Source organism: Lampetra planeri, chromosome 57, assembly GCF_965212315.1.
Source record: "Lampetra planeri chromosome 57, kcLamPlan1.2.h2, whole genome shotgun sequence".
Taxonomy (NCBI): domain Eukaryota; kingdom Metazoa; phylum Chordata; class Hyperoartia; order Petromyzontiformes; family Petromyzontidae; genus Lampetra; species Lampetra planeri.
Genome location: NC_136163.1, coordinates 7,076,573 through 7,100,576, shown reverse-complemented (window position 1 = coordinate 7,100,576; position 24,004 = coordinate 7,076,573). Strand labels below are relative to the sequence as shown.

Here is a 24,004-nt window from a genome sequence, read left to right as displayed (position 1 = left end):
CCCCCCTCCCTCCCGATACGTTCCTTTCATTGGCTACCATAGTCTGATGAGCTCCCCCCTCCCTCTCCCTCCCCCCCTCAACTCGCTTTTAAGGGATTACATCTTGAATCATTGCCTCACTTGATACAGCTAATCTGGCTGTGACGGTCCCACCTGATGACGGAGACTTGTGTTGCCTCCGAAACGTCGTGATTTTTGTTTTTATTTTATTTTACTTTCTACGTGACTTTACCGAAAAAACCTAAGAAGATGATTCCTTGCAGTCACGAAAGCTTCAAATCTAGAATCTGCTGCGGGGGCGCGAATCAGCGCGGGGCAACCACCGAACGCGCCGCTTCGGTTTTTGTTGTTGACGTTCCCGCGTCGCCCCTGGCAACAACGGGGCTTGTGTACACAAAAGTAGCGCCGGCCGATTGAGACTGCGGGGACGGCGCGCAGCGATATGCGGGAAGGCGGCTCCGTTCCGGACAACCGAGAGAAAACTAAAAAATAATTCATTTAAAATCAACAACAAAACGAACGAAGATATGTATGCGGCAGCATTTAGTAGTGCAAGTTAGTAAACTTTAATATAAACCCGCGGTTTTGCGCGCGCGCTATATTTACCTGCGGCGGAGCGGTGCGTCAGTCGGTCTCCATGGAGACGGGAAGGCCGCGGCCCAACTGAGAATTTAACTTCTTTGAAGAATCCAACCCCCAGAAGCTCTCTCCTACATCTCTCACTCACCTCTCATCCCCTCTCTCATCTCTCTTGTCATCTCTCTCATATCTCCCTCATCTCATCTCCCTCTCATCTCCGTCTCTCACTCATCTCACCTCTCATCTCACTCATCTCTCTCTCCTTCATCTCTCTCATCCCCTCTCTCACCTCTCTCATCTCTCTCACCTCTCTCATCTCCTCTGTCGCTCCGCTTCACGTCCACGTCGCTGTTCGCCTCCCGAGGGAGTCGTCTCTGGTGGAGCTCCGAGTCGCTCGCCCAGCAGGGAGATGGCGGCGTTCTTAGCGCAGCAGCCCCAGAGCGAGGCCTACTACACCTTCACGAGCCGCCCGCGACCCGTGCCGCTGCGGGCCCCCTACAGACAGCCGTGAGTCTCATCACTACTTCACTACTTCACTACAGGCAGACGTGAGTCTCTATCATCACTGCTTCACTACAGGCAGACGTGAGTCTCATCACTGCTTCACTACAGACAGCCGTGAGTCTCTATCATCACTGCTTCACTACTTCACTACAGGCAGACGTGAGTCTCATCACTGCTTCACTACAGGCAGCCGTGAGTCTCTATCATCACTGCTTCACTACAGGCAGACGTGAGTCTCATCACTGCTTCACTACAGACAGCCGTGAGTCTCTATCATCACTGCTTCACTACTTCACTACAGGCAGACGTGAGTCTCATCACTGCTTCACTACAGGCAGCCGTGAGTCTCTATCATCACTGCTTCACTACAGGCAGACGTGAGTCTCTATCATCACTGCTTCACTACAGGCAGACGTGAGTCTCTATCATCACTGCTTCACTACAGGCAGACGTGAGTCTCATCACTGCTTCACTACAGGCAGCCGTGAGTCTCTATCATCACTGCTTCACTACAGACAGCCGTGAGTCTCTATCATCACTGCTTCACTACTTCACTACAGGCAGACGTGAGTCTCATCACTGCTTCACTACAGGCAGCCGTGAGTCTCTATCATCACTGCTTCACTACAGGCAGACGTGAGTCTCATCACTGCTTCACTACAGACAGCCGTGAGTCTCTATCATCACTGCTTCACTACTTCACTACAGGCAGACGTGAGTCTCATCACTGCTTCACTACAGGCAGCCGTGAGTCTCTATCATCACTGCTTCACTACAGGCAGCCGTGAGTCTCTATCATCACTGCTTCACTACAGGCAGACGTGAGTCTCATCACTGCTTCACTACAGGCAGCCGTGAGTCTCTATCATCACTGCTTCACTACAGGCAGACGTGAGTCTCATCACTGCTTCACTACAGGCAGCCGTGAGTCTCTATCATCACTGCTTCACTACAGGCAGACGTGAGTCTCTATCATCACTGCTTCACTACAGGCAGCCGTGAGTCTCTATCATCACTGTTTCACTACAGACAGACGTGAGTCTCTATCATCACTGTTTCACTACAGGCAGACGTGAGTCTCTATCATCACTGCTTCACTACAGGCAGACGTGAGTCTCTATCATCACTGCTTCACTACAGGCAGACGTGAGTCTCTATCATCACTACTTCACTGCTTCACTACAGGCAGACGTGAGTCTATATCCACTCCTTGACTGATGCCAGCCGTGAGTCTCTCTCATCACTCCTTGACTAAATCCTTGACTGATGCCAGCCGTGAGTCCCCATCTCTGTATTCCGTCACCCGTGACCGGCACCAGCGATGTTAAGTTTGGCCTCCCTGGACGAGGAGGCTCGTGAATGAACGCTCCTGGTCAAGTGCCACCGTCTTGGTGGATTATTCGAGAGCTGCTGGGCAAGTTGGCGGTCGCCGTCCCAACATCGCCGGACAGGAAATTCTCAGCGAGGTGGCAGAGTGGACAGCACAGGCGGCGCACCTGCCAGTCGTATCAAGTGACCCATAACGCACGGCTCCCTCCCGTGACCTCTTGCGTGTGTGTATGTCGAACTAAGTTTCGCACCTAGCCTGGCACATGCGCCGTGGTGACAGCTACTTGGCGGTGAATGTCGGCCGCTGTCAACGTCGGACGCTACGTTGACATTTGGCAGTGCCGGACATGATACGTCGTTCCTTTGAACTGGGAGACACTTTTGGCTTTTGAGAAAACAATGCGATGTAAGATATTGTTTTGTTTTGCCCCATGTTGGGGAGAGGATGATGATGACGACGATGGTGGTGGTGGTGACGTTGCAGGGACGATGGCTTGGATCGCTTTGGCAACATCATGTACGACCGGCGCGTTGTGCGTGGGAACACGTACGCGCAGCACTTGCAGCCCACGGTGAGGCCATCGACGATACCCGCACTCACATTCAACATTGCCATCATTGCCAATCACCGAGAGCGGAAGTGCCGACAACAGTGCCGTGCTGATCATCATCACCAGGGGGTCTGCAACCTGCGGCTCCGGAGCCACATGCGGTGGCTCTTTAAGGACTGCTGCTCCGTGACGTTATTCACACCGCATTGGCGGCTCTGGAAATATGGAGGGTTTTTTTAAATATTCCGAATCCGAAGAAAATGCCTCTCCTTGTTATTTTGGTTTGCCGGCCCCTGATTGTTTCCATCATAAATCAGCGGCAACATCGTCAGCATCATCATCAATATTGCAACCACCGCTAGACTACTGCCATCAACCGCATGCCTCCCATAGCTAAACAAAACACAATGTAACTGGTACTGTATTTGGACGTATTGGTGGTACACTGGTGAAGCATAACAACACGCCGGTCTTCATCAAACAGTCTGACTATGTCGCTGTTGCCCCTTGAGTGAGCCGCAGACTTCTCCATCAGAAGTTGCACTTCGATTCAGCAGCTGCTTTCCCATTCGAACGTGTGACTTGAGGCATCATCTTTTGAAACCACCGTCCGCCAAGAAATTATTCTGGAATTGAATCGAGGAACCGTCCGAACAAGTCTATGGCGTGAGTCAAATCTGCCTTGGGAACACAGAGCAAGCCAATGGTCACCAGGCTGGGTGCTGCTATACGGCAACAGACTGTGAAGCTTCTTCGTGAGCAGCCGCTCGTATAAACGTTCCGTCTTACGACCGCTTCGACATCATCATCAACATCGAGAACCGATGTTGATGCACCACCATCACCCCGCAAGATTTTCTGACCGGGGTTGCTAATCGCGGGAAAATAAATAATTATTACAAGAAATTTGATTTATTTTTATGCCGTGCACCACCGGTGTACCGCCAATACGTTCATTTGTCAAAACATCCCAATGCTGAAAAATGAATTGCAAATGACTCAATTGGGAGTTTTCACAGTAACATCGCGACCCCGACTGCGACAAACTTGGCATAGTCTAATAGACTCAGCGAGGCTCTCCTGGGTAAACTAGTGGATGGCTCAGTGATTAGCGCGCTGCGCTCCGAACGTGGTGACCCGAGTTCGATTTCCGCTCACGGCTGACACCAGTGAATATTATCTTAACCGGTCCTAGGCCTCCCCTAGGTCGACTCAGCCTGGTGCGGTGTTTAAAAACAATCTACTGGGGAGACAAAGGCGGCCGGCCGTGGTTCTGGCCACCTACCCCCTCGTGCGCCGCGCCTGCCTTCATCGGCGCTACTCGCCAGCGGCGTTTGCCCCAACAGCCTGTTAAGGCTACAAGGTGGGAGTTGATCTTCGTCTTTGCCTGTGAATCCAGTCGGCAGGGCCAGACCCCGTGGAGCTGCAGAGGCAGCAGGAGTCGCGGCGGCGCGCCCTCGCGCGCAAGAGAGCCAAGGCCGCGCTGCGCCCCTTCTCCCCCGAGCCCGTGGAGGGCCGCAAGCACGTCGACGTACAGACCGGTGGGCACGATGGGGGGTGGGAGGGCGCGTTGTCTCTCTCTCTCGCAGCCTCTTGACCCCCTTCTCCGCTGACACAGCACGAGCAGGGCCAGCGCGGGGGGGCACCTCGCGGCACGGGTGTGTTTTTCCGCTGTCCATTTACCTACCAAGCCGAGCCGGAACCAAACTGCGACGCTCCGCTGCGCCTCGCTGCGCTCTGACAATCTGAATGTGGCTCGGGGGCCAAGCAGGGCCACGGGCAGTGGGGGGGGGGGCTCACGATGCGGTCATCGCATGCGCCCTTATTCTCCGCACCGTGGACGCAGCGGATAAACAACCTGGCGCCTGAGCCACACCGGACTGCCCACCCGGGTGGAAATTGACGTGTGTACGCACCGTGTATGTGTTTTGCGTTCGCACGCAGAGTTGTACCTGGAGGAGCTGAGTGGCCGTGTGCAGGAGCGCGACTGGGGCTGTCAGACGGACGCCTTCCTCGACCGCCCCGCTAGCCCTCTCTTCATCCCCGCTAAGAGCGGGCGCGACGCCACCACGCAGATCCTGCCGGGCGAGGCACGCCGACTTACGCCCACTCACACGCACACACAGCCTTTCACAGACTGTTGGGGCAAGGCTTGCACGGCACACGAGGGGGCGGGTGGTCTGCATCATGCCCGGCCGTCTTTGTCTCCCCTCCCCAGTGGCGATGTTTACACACCGTACCAGGTACTCATTTAAGGCTGAGTCGACCTAGGGAAGGCCCAGGACCGAGCGGTTCAGATAATCGTCACTGGTGTTGGCCGTGAGAACGACGTATAGGTTGTCGCCTGATGAGACTAGTTGTAACTACCGGCGAAACATCGTACTCAAATTGTAAATGTTGTGGGTTTACCCTCCAATACACCAGTGTGCTGAACTACTGCCTAATTGGCACGTTTTATTAAGTGTCAAACCTTACTAATTGGCTGTGTCTGGCAGTGAAGGGTTTAACGACACATTTATATTTACGCGATCTAACGAAAATAAAACCTCTTATGGATATTGGTGGCGAAAACCCTACTACTACGTGTTAGGCAGCTTCACAACGCATCGCACCAACCACTGTATCACCACTCCACCCAATATATATATGTCTGGCAGCAAGCGTCCTTGTCTGCAGATATCTCGTGGTTCACCACAATTTGCGTTTAAGCAATCAATGGCTCCTCTGCTGGTGATACACCGTGTGTCAAAACTAGTCCAGTGCTGCTGAAATGATGCACTCCCAGCAAGGCCGTGTTGCTGACTTGAGATGTGTAAAAAAATACTTCCGCATTTGACACCACACTGACACCTCGATATACGTGCATTTGCCACAACAACCAAGCATTCGCCGTTAGGTGGACGTGACGTCGCGACGGTAGTTCGTGCCAGGCTAGGTGCACTTGGAGGCCGTCACGCGAAGTGCGGACGGCTCGCCGCTGCTGGCAGGAGGAGGTCACGGGGCAGGCCCAGGGGGGGAGGGGGGGCTATGCAAGATACCACCGTGGGCCCTCTCCCTTTCTTCCGACTCACTTTTAACTGAAATAGCTGCGGATGTTTTTAACTCGTAGACAATAATTTGTAGGCTACAACTATATATATATTATTCTTGTTATAAAAGTTTATTTAATATTTATTTACATTTAATTACTTGTTTCCCTGTTTGATTTGGGGGCCCCTAGCGGCCGACTGGGCCCCTGTGCGTGTCGCTGCTGCCACAAAGCCTCCCCACTCCGCCATAGTTGCACCCCTGTGTGGAAGGACAGATATGCGAATGAGGTGCACCGCTTAATAATTTAGCATCCTGTGTGTACGGTTATACAGGGTGCTTAAAAAAAAATGTTAACACTTATATGGGACTATCGTTTTGTTGGAAAAATAGAACGGATAATAGACTGTAATGTGATAACAAATGTATGTTAATAGCTTCAGAAAGGCAAAGCGTCTCCACTCGTTCGCCATCGTTGTCAACGCACACCTGGAATATTCTCCCGGTGGTCTCCAGAGCCCGGAGGCACATTTCTTGTGGTGCTGTTTGCAAATTCTCAGAAGTGTTAACATTTGTTTGAAGCACCCTGTATTATATTTATTTATACATGTTTATATATATATGTTTGTACGTATGGCTGATTTCCGCGCACCGTAGCTGTTTGACTTTGAGGTGGAGGTACGGCCCCTGGTGGAGGTGCTCGTGGGCAAGACGGTGGAGCAGTCGCTGCTGGAGGTGATGGAGGAGGAGGAGCTGGCGTCGCTGCGTGCCCAGCAGCGCGCCTTCCTGGAGCTGCGCAACGCCGAGCGCGCCGAGGCCCAGCGGCTCCACGAGCAGGACCGGAGGCTGCGCGCCGAGAAGGTGACGCGGCCTCGCGCCCCTTGCCGCCCGGCCAGAGTGATCAACTGCAGCCTGGCACCCATACGGGAGAACTCTAACCCACAGCTCTGTCACCCAAACCCCCCCCCCCCCGGCCGCCCCTTGCAGGATCGCCGGCGGCGGCAGCAGCAGGAGGTGGTGGCGCAGGAGAAGGAGGTGGCGGACAAGGTGGCGGCGCGGGCGTTCGCCAAGCGCTATCTGGGCGACCTCATCCCGGCCGTGTTCAGCACGCTGCGCGACACGGGATACTTCTACGATCCCGTCGAGAGGGGTGCGCGGATGACCGCGGGGGAGCGCGACGCCGCGCGTCCGACCGTCGTGGCAGCACCGCCCAATCAATTAACCCCCCCCCCCTTCCCTCCCCCCGTGCGCCGTGAGGAGAGGTGGCGCCGCCACTTTAGCAGCGGGTTTGGCAGTCGCAATTCATTCTGTTGCGGTGCCTCCGTCCACACGTCTCCCTCGTGTGCGTTCCCTTGTGCCTCCCCATACATCCATCCGTCTGTCGTTGTACCGCCCTGTGGCGTGGCGACCCGGGTTCGATTCCCGCTCACGGTCGACACCGGTGACGATTATCTGAAACCGGTCCTGGACCTCCCATAGGTCAACTAGGCCTCAAATGAGTACCTGGTGCGGTGTGTAGGCATCGCCACTCGGGAGATAAAGGCGGCCGGGCGTGGTGCTGGCCACCCACCCCCTCGAGTGCCCTCATAGATGCTACTCGCGAACAGGGCTTGCCCCAACGGACTGCTACAGGTTATACGGGGCTCTTTGTACTGCCCTGTGTGATGACCCCACGTTTCCCCGTGTGTCCCTAGATGTGGAGAATGCGTTCATGCCCTGGCTGATGAACGCCGTGGAGGCAGAGCTCCATAAAGCACTGGAGGCCCGAGCTCTCCTGGACTGTGAGCAGCCAAACACCTACAATACATCAATACAAATCTACAAACAAAGTGCACACAACAACAACACAATAATCGCCATTTGCCACTAAGCGGCAGTGACTTGAAGTGTCAAGCGCCCGCTGGCAGAAGGTCACAGGACCGACCCAGGTGCCATGGGTTGACTGACTTGAGATGACTGGCCGATACACCACGTGAACCCACATACACGCAGGCATACACACGTATATATACATACACATTCGGTACTTATACACACGGTATATCCACAAGTTACGTGCGTTAAACATATACACCTGTACACCCTACATACACATGTACATTCTCTCAGTTTGCTGCGTTTGTCAGGACCAAGTTGGTACTTATTCAGTCTGTGGATCTCAGTGCATAGAGGGTAGGGGATGTTGAAGCCCGCGATGGCAGCACGCCCTCTTGAGGTGAGAGTCAGGAGAGACTTCCACACATTTTCGGAAGAGCTCACAAGCCTGGGTTGTTCTCGTTCTTCGCAGCGATCATCCGGGACGTGGCAGCTCGTAGAGAGAGGAGCTACGGAGGAGGAGAGCCTTCTGAGAGCTAAGGACACCTGGGATGTCATCTGAAGTGACGCCAACCCAAAACATCTTCCCCACTCTCAGTGGTTCGGGTGGTTTCAGAGGAATCCTAATGGCCGCGTCAAAGCCACCGAGTTCCTGGCTTCGAATCCAGAGCTTCCCATTCGTGTGGTATTGCAAAAAGAAGGCGATGTTTTAAAGAGTGTAATGCTGTTGTGCTATATTGCCAATGAGTGAGCATAACAATAAATGTAATTGTCAAACTGGAATTTTTGCTTCATTCCTGAATGTGAATCAAATACATTTCTTTTTGGTAAATATACCTGCAATGGATATCATTGCGTTGATGTGAATGTACTTGAATGTTGGAGGGTTGTTGAAAAGTCTGTCTGAACAAAGCAAGCGAAGGGTGACCTGGTTAGCGTGCCAGCCAAGAAACAGAACGCGTCTGAGAGGGCCCATACACTGAAGGAGATGCAGCGATGACATCAGTTCGTGCGAAAGTGCTCGACTGATTATTGAAATGCAAGTTTCGTGAGAGGTGGTGGTGGTGGCATGGAGAGGCCTTCGTCCACAGCTGATGATGACATGGTTAGACTACGTTATATTTATACACGTTCCCGTTGAAGTGAAATACTCTTGGTCCGTCATCATCATCATCATCGATGTCCCAAGGCTTTAGTCCCCACCCTGAAGAACACCACCAACTCCTGGCCATATCGCAGCCCCACGCCTCCAACACCTGGCAAGCCCTGGTGGTCACCCGTCCCAAGCACCAACCAGGCTCAAAGCCTACTTAGCCTGACGTGCGATGAGGTTGGGCACAGTCCATTCCTCACTCAAGATGAACAGCAAGTGCTGGGTGTTTGCTCGGTGTAGAAGATTACATCGAGGCCTTCAGCGTGAATGTGTGTGTGCCTTGACGAGCTCGGAGTAACGCACATGGCTGCACAGTTCATCTGTTTGAATTTTTTTATTTCACATTACAGGGGAAAGCAATTCACTTCGGTAGCACGTAAGGGTATATAGGTCTTTTCAAAGGTTGGAGATAGGGGTGACTTGATGGTGATGGAATGTTCATTGAGGGTTACATGTGTGTAGGTGTTGGTGTAATCTTCTGGATGTGTCCGATCAGGAGGCATTTGTTGGCTGGGTTCATCTGAAACAAAATAATGACATGCGCTTTTTTATACTCAACATACATTTGTGTCTATATTGCCGAACACACACACACACACCAAGATCCCCATTTAGCCTTGCATGCTGTTGGAGCAAGTACTGTTAGCGAGCACCTATGAAGGCCAGCATGGCACAAAAGTAGGCGGTGTGGTCGGCATATCGCCTGGCCGTCTTTGTCTTCCCAGTGTCAAAACAATCCATTCCAATACACTTGCCACCATTCGCCACTAAGCGCCAGTGATGTCACCATGCCGCCTGTGCCAGGTCAGGTGCACTCCGACGCCACGTGATGTGTCGGAACTGACTCCGGTGCCATGGATTGCCTGACCAAGATGACTGATAGATGCTCCAAAGACAAAAACTCCCCATATAGCCTTGACCGACTGTTGGGGCAAGTGCTGTTAGCGAGCACCTATGAAGGCCGGAACGGCACACGTGGGGGTGGGTGGCCAGTGCCACGCCCGGCTGCCTTTGTCTCCCCGGTGGCGATGTTTGCACACCGCACCAGGTACTCATTTAAGGTTGAGTCGACCTCGGGGAGGCCCAGGACCAGGTCATATACTCGTCATATATTCGTCACCGATGTTGGTCATGAGCGGGAATCGAACTCGGGTCGCCGGGTTCGTAGCGCAGCGCGCTGACCGCTACACTACCGCTCCCCACTTTTTTGGCAGCTGCACCACACAGACCCCACACCGCCACTAAGTGGTGGTGACGTCGCCACGGCGCTCGTGCCAGGCTAGGTGCACTTTGAGGCTGTCACGTGAAGTGCGCACGGCTCGCTGCTAGCAGGACGAGGTCAAGGGGCAGACCCAGAGGCGCAACGACCAACAGGCCTCCCCACTCTCCGTGGCTACGGAGCGTGCGTCTCCGCCTCACCTCGCCGCTTACACCAAGGGGTAGCTGGCGGCGGTGGCGATGCCGCACTGGTTGTTCTTGTTGCGGCTCATCAGGATGTAGCCCTTGCTGCCCCAGTCCGCGCCCCAGCTGCTCGCGGGGACGGAGGGACACGGGGAGACAGGTCGAAGGGGGGTTAACAGCGGGATAAATAATGATTGAACACTTTCGCCAATAACACTCCACCTTCGAATGGCAACTGTTTGAGCGTTTCGTTTTCATGAGCGGATGTCTTGGGAGGTTGTTTATTGTCAATTGTGCTTGAGCACCACTGTCAACGCAGCGGCACCATTTGAATCAGTTCTGTTTCACGGGGAAACACAGGGGGGTGCTTCAAAAAGATGTGAACACTTCTCAGAGTGTGCGACAATACCATGAACACAAGTGCTGCCTCCTCTGGGCTCTGGAGACCACCTGGAGAAGATTCCAGGCACGCGTTGACAACGATGGCGAACAAGTGGAGACTGACTTTTTGAAGCTATCAACATCCACTTGTTATCATGTTACAGCGATAGTCCCATATAAGTGTTAGCATTTTTTTAAGCACCCTGTGTATAGAGGGGAGGGCGTGACGATTGGGTATAAGAGAGCCACGGGGGAAATGCGGGACAGCGTGTGGAGAGGGCACATCGGGGGGGCGTGCGGAGGGGGAAACGTGGAGACGGACGAGACGCGGGGCCCTCGCCTGTTCTTGACGAGCCAGAAGTCGGCGCTGTCCTGGGTGCCGTAGCCCACGGCGAGCACTCCGTGGTCCAGCTGCTGGCTGCTGCACATCGGCTCGTCGTAGACGCCTGGGCAGGTGGGTGGGGAGGGGTAGACACACACACACACGGTGTACACACACACACAGGTGTACACACACATTCAAGAATAATCCAGATATCCTCCGTGTAACCTGCGTAGCGCTGGGGTAAGTGTTGTTATTTGCCATCTATTAAGGCCACAACGTCACGCAAGTGGTGTGGGGCCAGGACCACGCCAGCCAGTCATCGTGTCACCCCCACTACTGTGCCAACTCGCTGTGTTTTAGCCACCCGGCGCTCCGCTCGTTGTTGTGAGCATCGCACTGCCGCCCTCCGTTGTGATTGTTGTGAGGGCGACTCGCACCGCCAACTGCCCATCAGCAGCAGCAGCGTCCTTCACGAGCCTCCTCCTCCTCCACAGAGGCCGATCTTGACGCCGCCGGTACCCGGGCATCGGCAACGTCCACTCGGTTCATCAAAACCACGGCACGGACCCGGCGCGCTGCTCACCGGAGGCGTACAGCTGGAAGGAGGGATTGCTGGCGTCGATGCCCACGGAGACGGGACCCACAGACGCCACGGCCTGCTTCAGCTTGGCCTCGTCGCCCGAGGGGATGTCCACGAAGCCCGTGCACGTCGCCCCGATGCAGCCCGGCTTGAACTTGCAGACTCCGTCCTGCGTCGGAGGCACGCCGGACCGCACGGCACCAATCGTCACGGCGGCAGCAGCGGCGGCGACATCAATCATCGAGGGGAATAGCAGTGGATTCAAAACCAGGTCAAATGTCGTCAGGACGAGGCCCTCTGGACGTCAGGATGAAGATCTGGGGAGTCCTCGACACGCACACACCGACGGACACTCGCACGCGTACAACCACCGCCATTCGCCACTGAGTGGCGGTGACGACACCACGGCGCTCGTGCCAGGCTAGGTGCACGGTGAGGCCACGTGAAGTTGTCAGAACGCCCGCCGGCAGGAGGTCACGGGGGAGACCCAGCAGGTGCCACGGGTCGACCGACCGAGACGACCGCTGCCCGATGCACCACCCGTGCCCCCTACGGTGCCAACACGCACGCACCATGGCGGTGTAGGGGTAGCACTCCTCCGTGTCGATGCCCTTGTTGGCGATGATGTACTGGAAGGCGTTGTCCATGAGGCCTCCTTCGCAGCCGTTGTTGCCGAAGCTGCCCGAGCAGTCCACCAGCTGCTGCTCGCTCAGCGACACCAGCTTCCCCGTCGCGGCGAAGTGCTGCCCCTCCAGCGAGCCCGTCTGTCCCGGGGGGGGGGGGGGGGCAGCACACGGACACGAGGCTCTCACGGCGGTCGCGCAGCCCGGGGCCACCCCCACGACTCGCGCCTGTGCCGCTCATCTCAGACGAGCCGCTGTAGGTGGAGGCACACGGGGAGACACACGTGGAGAGACACGTGGAGGCACACGGGGAGACACACGTGGAGAGACACGTGGAGAGACACGTGGAGAGACACGTAGAGACACACGGGGAGACACACGTGGAGAGACACGTGGAGAGAAACGGGGAGACACACCGAGAGAGACAAAGTGGAGACACAGGTGCAGAGACACGGGGAGACACACGTGGAGAGACACGAGGAGAGACACGAGGAGAGACAAGGTGGATAGACACCGGTGGAGACACATGTGGAGAGACAAGGTGGAGACACAGGTGGAGACACGGAGACACACGGGGAGAGACACGTGGAGAGACACGTGGAAAGACACGAGGAGAGACGCGGGTAGAGACAAGGTGGAGACACAAGGTGGAGAGACAAGGTGGAGACACACGTGGAGAGACAAGATGGAGAGACAAGGTGGAGACACAAGGTGGAGAGACACGCGAGTAGACACGCGGTGCGGACTCAGGGCGACCGGCGCTGTCCACTCACGGCGCTGAAGGCCCAGCAGGAGCCGCACTGGCCCTGGTCCTTGACCCCGGTCACGTAGCCGCTGTCCCTCCAGTCCACGCTGGCCGGCGCCACGGCGTCCCGCGCGGCCAGGAAGGTGGAGGGGGCGCGCGGCTCGCGGCGCGTGCGGTTCAGGAGGCAGTGGCCCACCACGAGGTCACGGAACTCACGGCCCGTCTGGGTGGGCGGACAGAGGTGGCGCGGGGGGAGGGGGGGAATGGAGGGAGGGGGGAATGGAGGGGGGAGGGAGGTGAGGGAGGGGGTGAGGGAGGGAGGGGGGAGGGAGGGAGGTGAGTGAGGGGGTGAGTGAGGAATGGTGGGTTAAGGGGGTGAGGGAGGGAGGTGGGAGGGAGGGGGTAGGTGAGTGAGGTGGGGAGGGAGGAGGGAGGGAGGAGTGAGGGGGGAGGCAGGGAGGGAGGAGGTAGGGGGAGGTAGGGGGGAGGGAGGGTGAAGGAGGCAGGGGGGAGGGAGGGACCCATCGCAGATCCCGAGTCAACACCGCATCCCAACCGGCGAGGAGTTCCCCATCATCGTTTCTTTGTCTGCCCGGATCAATCCGGGAACTTTCGGGTAAATGTCTGGAAATTGTGGCCCAGACGACGGCGCCGTGGGCCACGCCACCTCGAGCACGACCAACGCCGTGCCTCGACACGCATCCTGCAGCCACTGGGAGCCGATGAACTTGTAAATCATCTCCATTGACACGCTCATTTATTTCAGGCAGCTTTTTAGTGTTTTCGTTTGTTTTCTGTCCCCCCCCCGCACATTCGAAGCCAACTTAGTCATAGGTCTCATCGTCTCATAGACTCACCACACAGAGACCCACAGACTCACACAGAGACCCATAGACGCATCACACAGAGACCCACAGACTCACCACACAGAGACCCATAGACTCACACAGAGAGCCATAGACTCACACAGAGACCCATAGACGCATCACACAGAGACCCACAGACTCACCACACAGAGACCCATAGACTCACCATACAGAGACCCATAGACTCACCACACAGAGACCCACAGACTCACACAGAGACCCATAGACGCATCACACAGAGACCCATAGACTCACCACACAGAGACCCATAGACTCACACAAAGACCCACAGACTCACACAGAGAGCCATAGACTCACACAGAGACCCATAGACTCACCACACAGAGACCCATAGACTCACCACACAGAGACCCATAGACTCACACAGAGACCCACAGACTCACACAGAGAGCCATAGACTCACACAGAGACCCATAGACTCACCACACAGAGACCCACAGACTCACACAGAGACCCATAGACGCATCACACAGAGACCCATAGACTCACCACACAGAGACCCATAGACTCACACAGAGACCCACAGACTCACACAGAGACCCATAGACGCATCACACAGAGACCCATAGACTCACCACACAGAGACCCATAGACTCACCACACAGAGACCCATAGACTCACCACACAGAGACCCATAGACTCACCACACAGAGACCCATAGACTCACCACACAGAGACCCATAGACTCACCACACAGAGACCCATAGGAGGAGTGGAGGGAATTGGAGGATGCCTTTACCCCGTAGTTGGAGGCTCACAACAACAAACACAATCACCACCAGACACAGCAGCAGCACAGCGCACCAGATCGGCGAACTTGTTGGTCTCCAGGCGGTATGACACCTTGCCCTGGTCGGCCAGGAGGTTGCTCTGCAGGACGAGGCGCAGGTTGGACTGGAAGACCTGCTGGCGGAGAGACTCCACCTGCTCGCTCTCATAGCTCTTGCCTGCCAGCAGCGGGGGGGGGGGGGGGGGTCACGGTCCGAGGTGGAGGTGGGGGCGGGGTGCAAGGGGGTGAGGGTCAGAGGGTCAGCGCGGGTACCAGGGGGGTCGGGTGCTGGGGTCACTGTGAGCGGGTCCGAGTGTTGTTGGGGTCGGTGTTAGGGTCAGTGGTTAGGGTCAGTGTTAGAGTCAGTGTTAGGGTCAGTGTTAGGGTCAGTGTTAGGGTCAGTGTTAGGGTCAGTGTTAGAGTCAGTGTTAGGGTCAGTGTTAGAGTCAGTGTTAGGGTCAGTGTTAGGGTCAGTGTTAGGGTCAGTGTTAGAGTCAGTATTATGGTCAGTATTAGGGTCAGTGTTAGGGTCAGTGTTAGGGTCAGTGTTAGGGTCAGTGTTAGGGTGAGTATTAGGGTCAGTGTTAGGGTCAGTGTTAGGGTCAGTGTTAGGGTGAGTATTAGGGTCAGTGTTAGGGTCAGTGTTAGGGTCAGTGTTAGGGTCAGTATTAGGGTCAGTGTTAGGGTCAGTGTTAGGGTCAGTGTTAGGGTCAGTGTTAGGGTCAGTGGTTAGGGTCAGTGTTAGGGTCAGTGTTAGGGTCAGTGTTAGGGTCAGTGGTTAGGGTCAGTGTTAGGGTCAGTGGTTAGGGTCAGTGTTAGGGTCAGTGTTAGGGTCAGTGTTAGGGTCAGTGTTAGGGTCAGTGTTAGGGTCAGTGGTTAGGGTCAGTGTTAGGGTCAGTGTTAGGGTCAGTGTTAGGGTCAGTGTTAGGGTCAGTGTTAGGGTCAGTGTTAGGGTCAGTGGTTAGGGTCAGTGTTAGGGTCAGTGGTTAGGGTCAGTGTTAGGGTCAGTGTTAGGGTCAGTGTTAGGGTCAGTGTTAGGGTCAGTGTTAGGGTCAGTGGTTAGGGTCAGTGTTAGGGTCAGTGGTTAGGGTCAGTGTTAGGGTCAGTATTAGGGTCAGTGGTTAGGGTGAGTGTTAGGGTCAGTGTTAGGGTCAGTGTTAGGGTCAGTGGTTAGGGTCAGTGTTAGGGTCAGTGGTTAGGGTCAGTGTTAGGGTCAGTGTTAGGGTCAGTGGTTAGGGTCAGTGTTAGGGTCAGTGGTTAGGGTCAGTGGTTAGGGTCAGTGGTTAGGGTCAGTGTTAGGGTCAGTGTTAGGGTCAGTGGTTAGGGTCAGTGTTAGGGTCAGTGGTTAGGGTCAGTGGTTAGGGTCAGTGGTTAGGGTCAGTGTTAGGGTCAGTGTTAGGGTCAGTGGTTAGGGTCAGTGGTTAGGGTCAGTGGTTAGGGTCAGTGGTTAGGGTCAGTGTTAGGGTCAGTGGTTAGGGTCAGTGTTAATGTTACGAGCAGTCTTTGTCCTGTTCGCCTTGTGCTGTTCTCTGGTCTAACACTGGCGGTGAGACTTGGCCATAAAGAAAGCTGCTGTCTCTGGTGTCAGTTTCAAAGACAATTCGTATAACATGATCAGATCATGCTAATTTGTATGTTTTGCCACAAGTAACGTGTGTGGCTAATGCAGATTTGATGCCTTGCAAAAGGTATCATCTATTTGGCGTTTGAACATCTAAACACAACTCCTAGTTGCATAGGCAGACAGGGGTCAAACGAGTGCTGGGTGGTGAGTGTGAGCTGGGTGGTGTGAGCGAGGTGGTGAGTGGTGAGTGGTGAGCGAGGTGGTGAGGGGTACCGTGGTGAGTCTGAGCGAGGTGGTGAGTGGTGAGCGAGGTGGTGAGTGGTGAGTGGTGAGCGAGGTGGTGAGTGGTGAGCGAGGTGGTGAGTGGTGGGTGGTGAGCGAGGTGGTGAGTGGTGAGCGAGGTGGTGAGTGGTGGGTGGTGAGCGAGGTGGTGAGTGGTGAGTGAGGTGGTGAGTGAGGTGGTGAGTGGTGAGCGAGGTGGTGAGCGAGGTGGTGAGTGGTGAGTCTGAGCGAGGTGGTGAGTGGTGAGCGAGGTGGTGAGTGGTGAGCAAGGTGGTGAGTGGTGAGCGAGGTGGTGAGTGGTGGGTGGTGAGCGAGGTGGTGAGTGGTGAGCGAGGTGGTGAGTGGTGAGCGAGGTGGTGAGTGGTGAGCGAGGTGGTGAGCGAGGTGGTGAGTGGTGAGCGAGGTGGTGAGTGGTGAGTGGTGAGCGAGGTGGTGAGTGGTGAGCGAGGTGGTGAGTGGTGAGCGAGGTGGTGAGTGGTGAGCGAGGTGGTGAGTGGTGAGCGAGGTGGTGAGCGAGGTGGTGAGTGGTAAGCGAGGTGGTGAGTGGTGAGCGAGGTGGTGAATGAGGTGGTGAGTGGTGAGCGAGGTGGTGAGCGAGGTGGTGAGTGGTGAGCGAGGTGGTGAGTGGTGATCGAGGTGGTGAGTGGTGAGCGAGGTGGTGAGTGGTGAGCGAGGTGGCGAGGTGGTGAGTGGTGAGCGAGGTGGTGAGTGGTGAGCGAGGTGGTGAGTGGTGAGCGAGGTGGTGAGTGGTGAGTGGTGAGCGAGGTGGTGAGTGGTGAGCGAGGTGGAGAGCGAGGTGGTGAGTGGTGAGCGAGGTGGTGAGTGGTGAGCGAGGTGGTGAATGAGGTGGTGAGTGGTGAGCGAGGTGGTGAGCGAGGTGGTGAGTGGTGAGCGAGGTGGTGAGTGGTGATCGAGGTGGTGAGTGGTGAGCGAGGTGGTGAGTGGTGAGCGAGGTGGTGAGTGGTGAGTGAGGTGGCGAGGTGGTGAGTGGTGAGTGGTGAGCGAGGTGGTGAGTGGTGAGCGAGGTGGTGAGCGAGGTGGTGAGTGGTGAGCGAGGTGGTGAGTGGTGAGCGAGGTGGTGAGTGGTGAGTGATGTGGTGAGTGGTGATCGAGGTGGTGAGTGGTGAGCGAGGTGGTGAGTGGTGAGCGAGGTGGTGAGTGGTGAGCGAGGTGGTGAGTGGTGAGTGGTGATCGAGGTGGTGAGTGGTGAGCGAGGTGGTGAGTGGTGAGCGGGGTGGTGAGTGGTGAGCGAGGTGGTGAGTGGTGAGCGAGGTGGTGAGTGGTGAGTGAGGTGGCGAGGTGGTGAGTGGTGAGTGGTGAGCGAGGTGGTGAGTGGTGAGCGAGGTGGTGAGCGTCACCGTGGTGAGTCTTCCACGACTCCCACTCGAGCTGCTCCACGCTGAGCGACTGAGTGAGCGCCAACAGCGCGGCGAGTGCCGTGACACGAAGCAGCATCCTGGAGTTGACTCTACCGCGCCATCACCGCCAGTGGCATCAGCGTCAGCATCATCACTCCACCATCACTCCACCATCACCACTCCACCATCACTCCACCACCCACCATCACTCCACCATCACTCCACCATCACTACTCCACCATCACCACCATCACTACTCCATCATCACCACCACCACCATCATCATCACTCCACCATCACCACTCCACCATCAGCACTCCACCATCACCAGTCCACCGCCATAAATCATTTATAACTGACCCGTTACAATCATTAATCCATCATAATAAACAACACATCGCCATCAGTAATCAATAATCATCAGCAGCCAACAGTATCACGAGAAGCATCATCAGAGACAGCGACCTCATTATCGCGAGCATCATCACCACCAGTAGCATCAGTCAACAAGTTTTATCTCAGTGGCCCTGAGGTTCCCCGCGTGAGTGAAGCCAAACCCACGCGTTCCGAGGGATGAAATCAGTGCCACTCGACAGGGTGGCCCACAAGACTGGAATCTTAGGGGGGAAATAACAAAGTCGTCTTTCGTGTTTGTTTATGCAGGCCCAAGATGTCTCCGAGTAGTAAGGAAGGACGAGTCCAGATCGGAGTGAGGTCGCTGTTGACTTTAGCAGACTGCATCCAGACCGCGAGCCAACAGCACAGAGCTGTGGTTCTTGCCAAATGAACCCCGACTTATCGGACACCCTGCACAGCAGAACCAACTTGCTGCTGTGATGTCCACGCAGCTCGTTTGACCTCCATTTTAAGTTGTGGGGGGGGGGGGGTGCTGTTGCTGTTTTATTATTCGGGTCTGAAGCCGGGATGAGCTGCCGGGTTCCTAAGCGCAGCGCGCTAACCGCTGCACCACCGCTCCACGCAAGGCAGCGGCCTTAACAGACTGTTGGGGCAAGCGCTGTTAGCGAGGAGCAGCCCCTGTGAAGGCCGGCACTGTGGCACACCGGGGCGGAGGTGGGCAGCACCACGCCCGGCCGCCTTTGTCTCCCCTAGCTCGACTCAGTATTTTGAAACGAGTTGAATCTTGCTCTGGTTGAGGTCTCCAGGTTTTGGGGAACCCCCTCTGGTCAAATTGCTCCGATTTTCAGTTTCTGCGAGTCCCGTCCAGAGCGTGTGGCGGCTGCGATGAATGTCCCCGTGGTGATACCGCATTGAGCTATCATGTGCGAGAGCTTCTGGAAGATATCTACATAGCTCAGTGGGCCTTTACCTAGTCAAATAAAACAAATAGTTTATAGTTGTTGTAATAGCTTTAATAGCAGCACCATTTTACGTTCAGTAGTCATCTTCGCTCACGAGTTCCCGCTCCGCACCATCTCGCTCACCCCACGACCCCTTCATCTCCCCCCTTACAACCACCACCACCGTTCCCTCGTCCTCTTCAACACCTCTCTCCATGGCTATCACTCATTCCCCATCTATCCATTCATCATCATAATTTGCTCTCGTCGATTGTGCTTCTATTAACTTCAAAGACAATGCATTTATTAATTATCAGAGCAACTTTGTTTGCACGTTTTAGCACAAGGACGTGTGGCTAATGCGGACTTGATTCCTTGCAATAGTCACATCTTATTTGCTGTTTGGACCTCTTATCACCTCCTGTGTTATTGCCAGACAGGGTGAAACCGCATTCTTATTCATCACAACTCTGCCTTGACAACGAATTCACGCATCACAGATTCGCCCAACATCCCCTCCCGTGCATCGTCCTCACGGTCCCCCTCCACCGCCCACATTCAAACTCGCCGCCCGCTTATTTGCCGCGACCCATCACGACGAGACGAGACGCTCAGAGCTGCCGCCTGCGTCGGATCATCTCCTCGACGGTTGCGCCGTGAACCCCGTTGGGAACACGGCGGATCGAATGCACGGTGGACGCCGTTGTAAATCGTGAAGAGGATCCTCAGCTGACTGAAAAGCAAATCAAGTGAGGACCCATCCTTACCTGTCGTGGAGTAGAGAAGGCTTCTGAAGAACAGGTGAGTTCCTGGTGAGTCCCGCACCCTGTCGTACCTGGGACTGAGTGGGGACTGGGGCCTTATATACACACACAGAGCTGGCGGGTCGCCTGCAGTCACAAGACTGCACCTGGGCGCGTGTCAGCACGTGTGTGTTTATAGGTTGTGTTTATAGGTGTGTGTGTGTGTGACTGTCAGCATATTAGTGTACAGATGTGCGTTTATAGATGCAACGCGTGTGTGAGACCACGTGTGTGTGTGACCACGTGTGTGTGTCTGCGTTCATGGGTGCGCGCGAACGCCGCTTGCCCCAAACGCCTGTTTACGGCTATGGAGGTGGGAGAGGTGGTTGCACAAGTGTCAGCACATTTGTGCACAGGCGTGTGTGTGTGTGCACAGGTGTGTGTGTGTGCACAGGCGTGTGTGTGTGCACAGGCGTGTGTGTGTGCACAGGCGTGTGTGTGCACAGGTGTGTGTGTGTGCACAGGCGTGTGTGTGTGCACAGGCGTGTGTGTGTGTGCACAGGTGTGTGTGTGTGTGCACAGGCGTGTGTGTGTGCACAGGTGTGTGGGTGCACAGGTGTGTGTGTGTGCACAGGTGTGTGTGTGTGCACAGGCGTGTGTGTGTGTGCACAGGCGTGTGTGTGTGCACAGGTGTGTGTGTGTGCACAGGCGTGTGTGTGTGTACAGCATAGGTACGCGCGTGTTCGTGCCCAGGTATGTGAGTATGTCCCTGTATGTGGGTGAGCGGTGGTGCAGTGGTTAGCGCTACGCTGCACTACGAACCCTGGCATCCAGAGTTATATTCCCGGCCACGGCCAATAAAAGTGACAAATATCTGAACCGGTCCTGGGCCTCCCCCTAGGTAGACTCAGCCTCAAATGATCTACCTGGGTGAGTGTTGTCGGTGTCGCGGCGACAGAGAGGGTCAGCAGAGCGCCACGCTTGTGCCAAAGAATGGTCCCCGATGATGACATCACAGAACTTCTTCTCAGGTTGCCTCAACAAGTCGCCTCTCCACAGTCGGGGGGAAGGGGGGGGGGCGTTGGATCACGGCCCCCCGGGTAGAGGGGCGCTCGTCTCATGCGTGGCGATCCTAAACTTAAAAAAATAAGTTCGAATGTCGAGAGCGGGGAGTGCAGTCCCAAAAAAAGTCGTGCAGAGCCAAAAACGGAACGGAACGGAGCCGGAACGGAGCTGGAACGGAGCCAAGCGGAACAAAATAAAGTATGATCTCGTTTTGTGTGCATTGCGTTGCAGCCATGCCTGGCGATCGGGCCCGAGGCCGCCAGCGAGGTGGTCGACCCCGCGCCCGGCCTCGTCTCGCGCCTGGCAGGAGCGGTGCACAGGTGGTCGTCATAGAACACTCGAGAGGAGAGGCCTCTGCGCGAAGCTAAGAAGGGCCATTGCCCAAAACGTCGCTTTTTTGTTTTAAACAGGCCACGCGCGTCGTCGTTATGTGCGCACGTGCTTGCCACTAGTTGAGGTTTAATCACGGAGGGGCTTGAGACACAGATTTGAAGCCAGGGTTCTTGGCCGTTGCTGGCTCCGTCTCGTTGATGCAGCCATTACGAAGCCACCTCTCATTGTTGTGTTGTTGTTATTGTTGTTATTGTTTAAGTTATTTTATAAGGTGCAGCTGACCCAACAAAGGGCTTCAAAGCACCGCACGGACAACAACAATAATCTCTGAGTTTAACACGTTGGCTTTCGCGACCAATATCATCCATAATATAAGTTTTTTTTGGGTGAGATCGTGTAGTGAACTAACCCACAAAAATCCCGATATTATGGGTTAACATCTCTCAGTTGGTCTCACATGCGGGAGATGTTTGCGTGCCCGCGTCGGTTTGGAAATGCGCTTTTCGTCTCGAACTCGAGCCGCAGCCTCCCCGTCAAGGAACCACTTCCACCTCGGGGTCACGGGGACCAAGATCGCCGGCAGCAGCGCCCGGAAGGGCAAACGCGAGCGGTCCATGACTTGCAGATCTCTCTCTCTTTTTTATGTTTTTTTACTGCAGGTCCCATGCATGGTGTTGAGGTTTTTTTTTTAATGAAGCTAAGACGACGACAATTATTCACCGGGGCTAACTGGCGCTCACGAGAGCTGTCAATCGGCCACGTTCCATTTGCCGGTGGCCAGGTTGTGGCTCAGGCCTCGTGGATCAGATCCGCCGATCAGTCACCGCTGAGATCCGAGTTTGAATCCCTGGTTCAATAAAGAGGGCTTCAATAAAGAGGGGTTCAATAAAGAGGGGTTCAATAAAGAGGGCTTCAATAAAGAGGGCTTCAATAAAGAGGGCTTCAATAAAGAGGGCTTCTCCAGCGTGGTGGGTTGGTGCCAGCCTGGTCACCAATGACTACCAACAACACAAACAAAGATCCCCGTGTAGCCTTCATAGACTGTTGGGGCAAGTGCCGTTAGCGAGCAGCACTTCGCGCAAGTGACGTCATCTCATCTCTCCCGCTATGTAAGGAACGAATCGGGAGGATTTCTACACAATTCTGGCTGTTGCCTGATGAAACGAGTCGTAATTACTGGCGAAACGTCGTACTCAGATAGTAAATGTTGTGGCTTTGCTCTCCAACAAACCACCGGTGTTGCTGTACTGGTGACGAATTGACACGTTCTGTTGACGTGACAAACCTGACTCATTGGCTGTGTCGGGTGGTGGCGGGTTTAACAACACATTTTTATATTTACACAATCTAACCCAAAACACCTGTTTTGGGGAGCAGCACCTATGAAGGCCGGCAAGGCACACCAGGGGGGAGGTGGCCAACACCACGCTCGACCGCCTTTGTCTCCCCAGTGGCGATATTTACTATACACCGCACCAGGTACTCATTTGAGGCCCAGTCGACCTAGGGGAGGCCCAGGACCGGTTCAAATAATCGTCACCGGTGTTGGCCATGAGTCGGAATCGCCCTCGGGGCCGGGTTCATAGCGCAGTGCGCTGACCGCAACGCAGTCGCCAATGAGTGCACACACGCACACACACACGCACACACACACGCACACACTACACACACACACACGCACACACTACACACACACACCCACACACACACACGCACACACTACACACACACGCACACACACATACACGCACACGCACGCACACACACGCACACACACACGCACACGCACACACACACACACATCCACACACACACACACACAAAGATCCCCCGTATAGCCTTAACAGACTGTAGGGGCAAGTGCTGTTAGCGAGCACCTATGAAGGCCGGAACGGTACACGAGGGGGTGGGTGGCCAGCACCACGCCCGACCGTCTTTGTCTCCCCAGTGGCGATGTTTACACACCGCACCAGGTACTCATTTAAGGCTGAGTCGACCTAGGGGAGGCCCAGGACCGGTTCAGATAATCGTCACTGGTGTTAGCCGTGAGCGGGAATCGAACCCGGGTCGCCAGGTTCATAGCGCAGCGCGCTAACCGCTACACTACCGCTCCCCACCCACACACACACACACCCACACACACACACACCCACACACACCCACACACACACACCCACACACACACACGCAAGCCCGTAATTTAAAATGTTGGTATCTGCACTTAAATTGGTTAAGCTCCACTATATTGAGAATTCTACGACTTCGGTTAGTCATTGCAAAGACATTACTCTGGGTAAATCATCGGCATGACGAGGCGCAGCGATGGATCACTCGACAGGTACACCGATCACGTGTCTCGCCACAAGTTGTGCACAAAAGTCTAGAACGCTTTTGAGAACCCACAAGGAGAGTTCCTGCTTCAGGATGCCGGGCCATTGATTATTTCTCTCAGCCACGGTCTGTTTGCATCGTACGTATTCTCAAACCTGCTTGCTGTACTCCCACTTCTAGGTTGATAACTAATTTCTATTAAAACTGCGTTTTGGTGTTCAGTTTGTGTTGTCCTTCCCACGCACCTCCGACTAGCCCGGTTGGCTACGTACGGTGCGAAAGAAGTTCAACATACGTACACACACACACCTCGCAGCCCAGTAGACCGGTAGCCTCGTGATCACCCCCCCCCCCACTCCAT

The 24,004-nt window shown here is 55.2% G+C and overlaps 2 protein-coding genes across 3 annotated transcripts; one reads left to right on the top strand and one right to left on the bottom strand.

Moving 5' to 3' along the window:
* Positions 1–98: 98 nt before the first annotated feature.
* Positions 99–8,588, top strand: RSPH3 (radial spoke head 3). Its single transcript, XM_078618342.1, has 8 exons — positions 99–1,086; positions 2,897–2,984; positions 4,363–4,504; positions 4,908–5,053; positions 6,648–6,851; positions 6,978–7,140; positions 7,685–7,771; positions 8,278–8,588. Exons 1-8 carry the CDS (start codon positions 989–991, stop codon positions 8,343–8,345), a joined length of 996 nt encoding a protein of 331 aa, XP_078474468.1. The 5' UTR covers positions 99–988; the 3' UTR covers positions 8,346–8,588.
* A 689-nt stretch (positions 8,589–9,277) lies between these two features.
* On the bottom strand, positions 9,278–20,023 carry LOC144735749 (procathepsin L-like). 2 transcript variants are annotated; one of them, XM_078618248.1, is made up of 9 exons: positions 19,939–20,023; positions 17,874–17,983; positions 14,705–14,847; positions 13,042–13,236; positions 12,218–12,409; positions 11,649–11,814; positions 11,081–11,186; positions 10,378–10,485; positions 9,278–9,478 (listed from the first exon to the last, which is right to left on the bottom strand). In XM_078618248.1, exons 2-8 carry the CDS (start codon positions 17,968–17,970, stop codon positions 10,386–10,388), a joined length of 999 nt encoding a protein of 332 aa, XP_078474374.1. In that variant the 5' UTR covers positions 17,971–17,983; positions 19,939–20,023; the 3' UTR covers positions 9,278–9,478; positions 10,378–10,385. The 2 variants fall into 2 exon arrangements, with proteins under 2 accessions (XP_078474374.1, XP_078474375.1); XM_078618249.1 differs by having other exon boundaries at positions 10,390–10,485.
* Between the last annotated feature and the right edge of the window lie 3,981 nt (positions 20,024–24,004).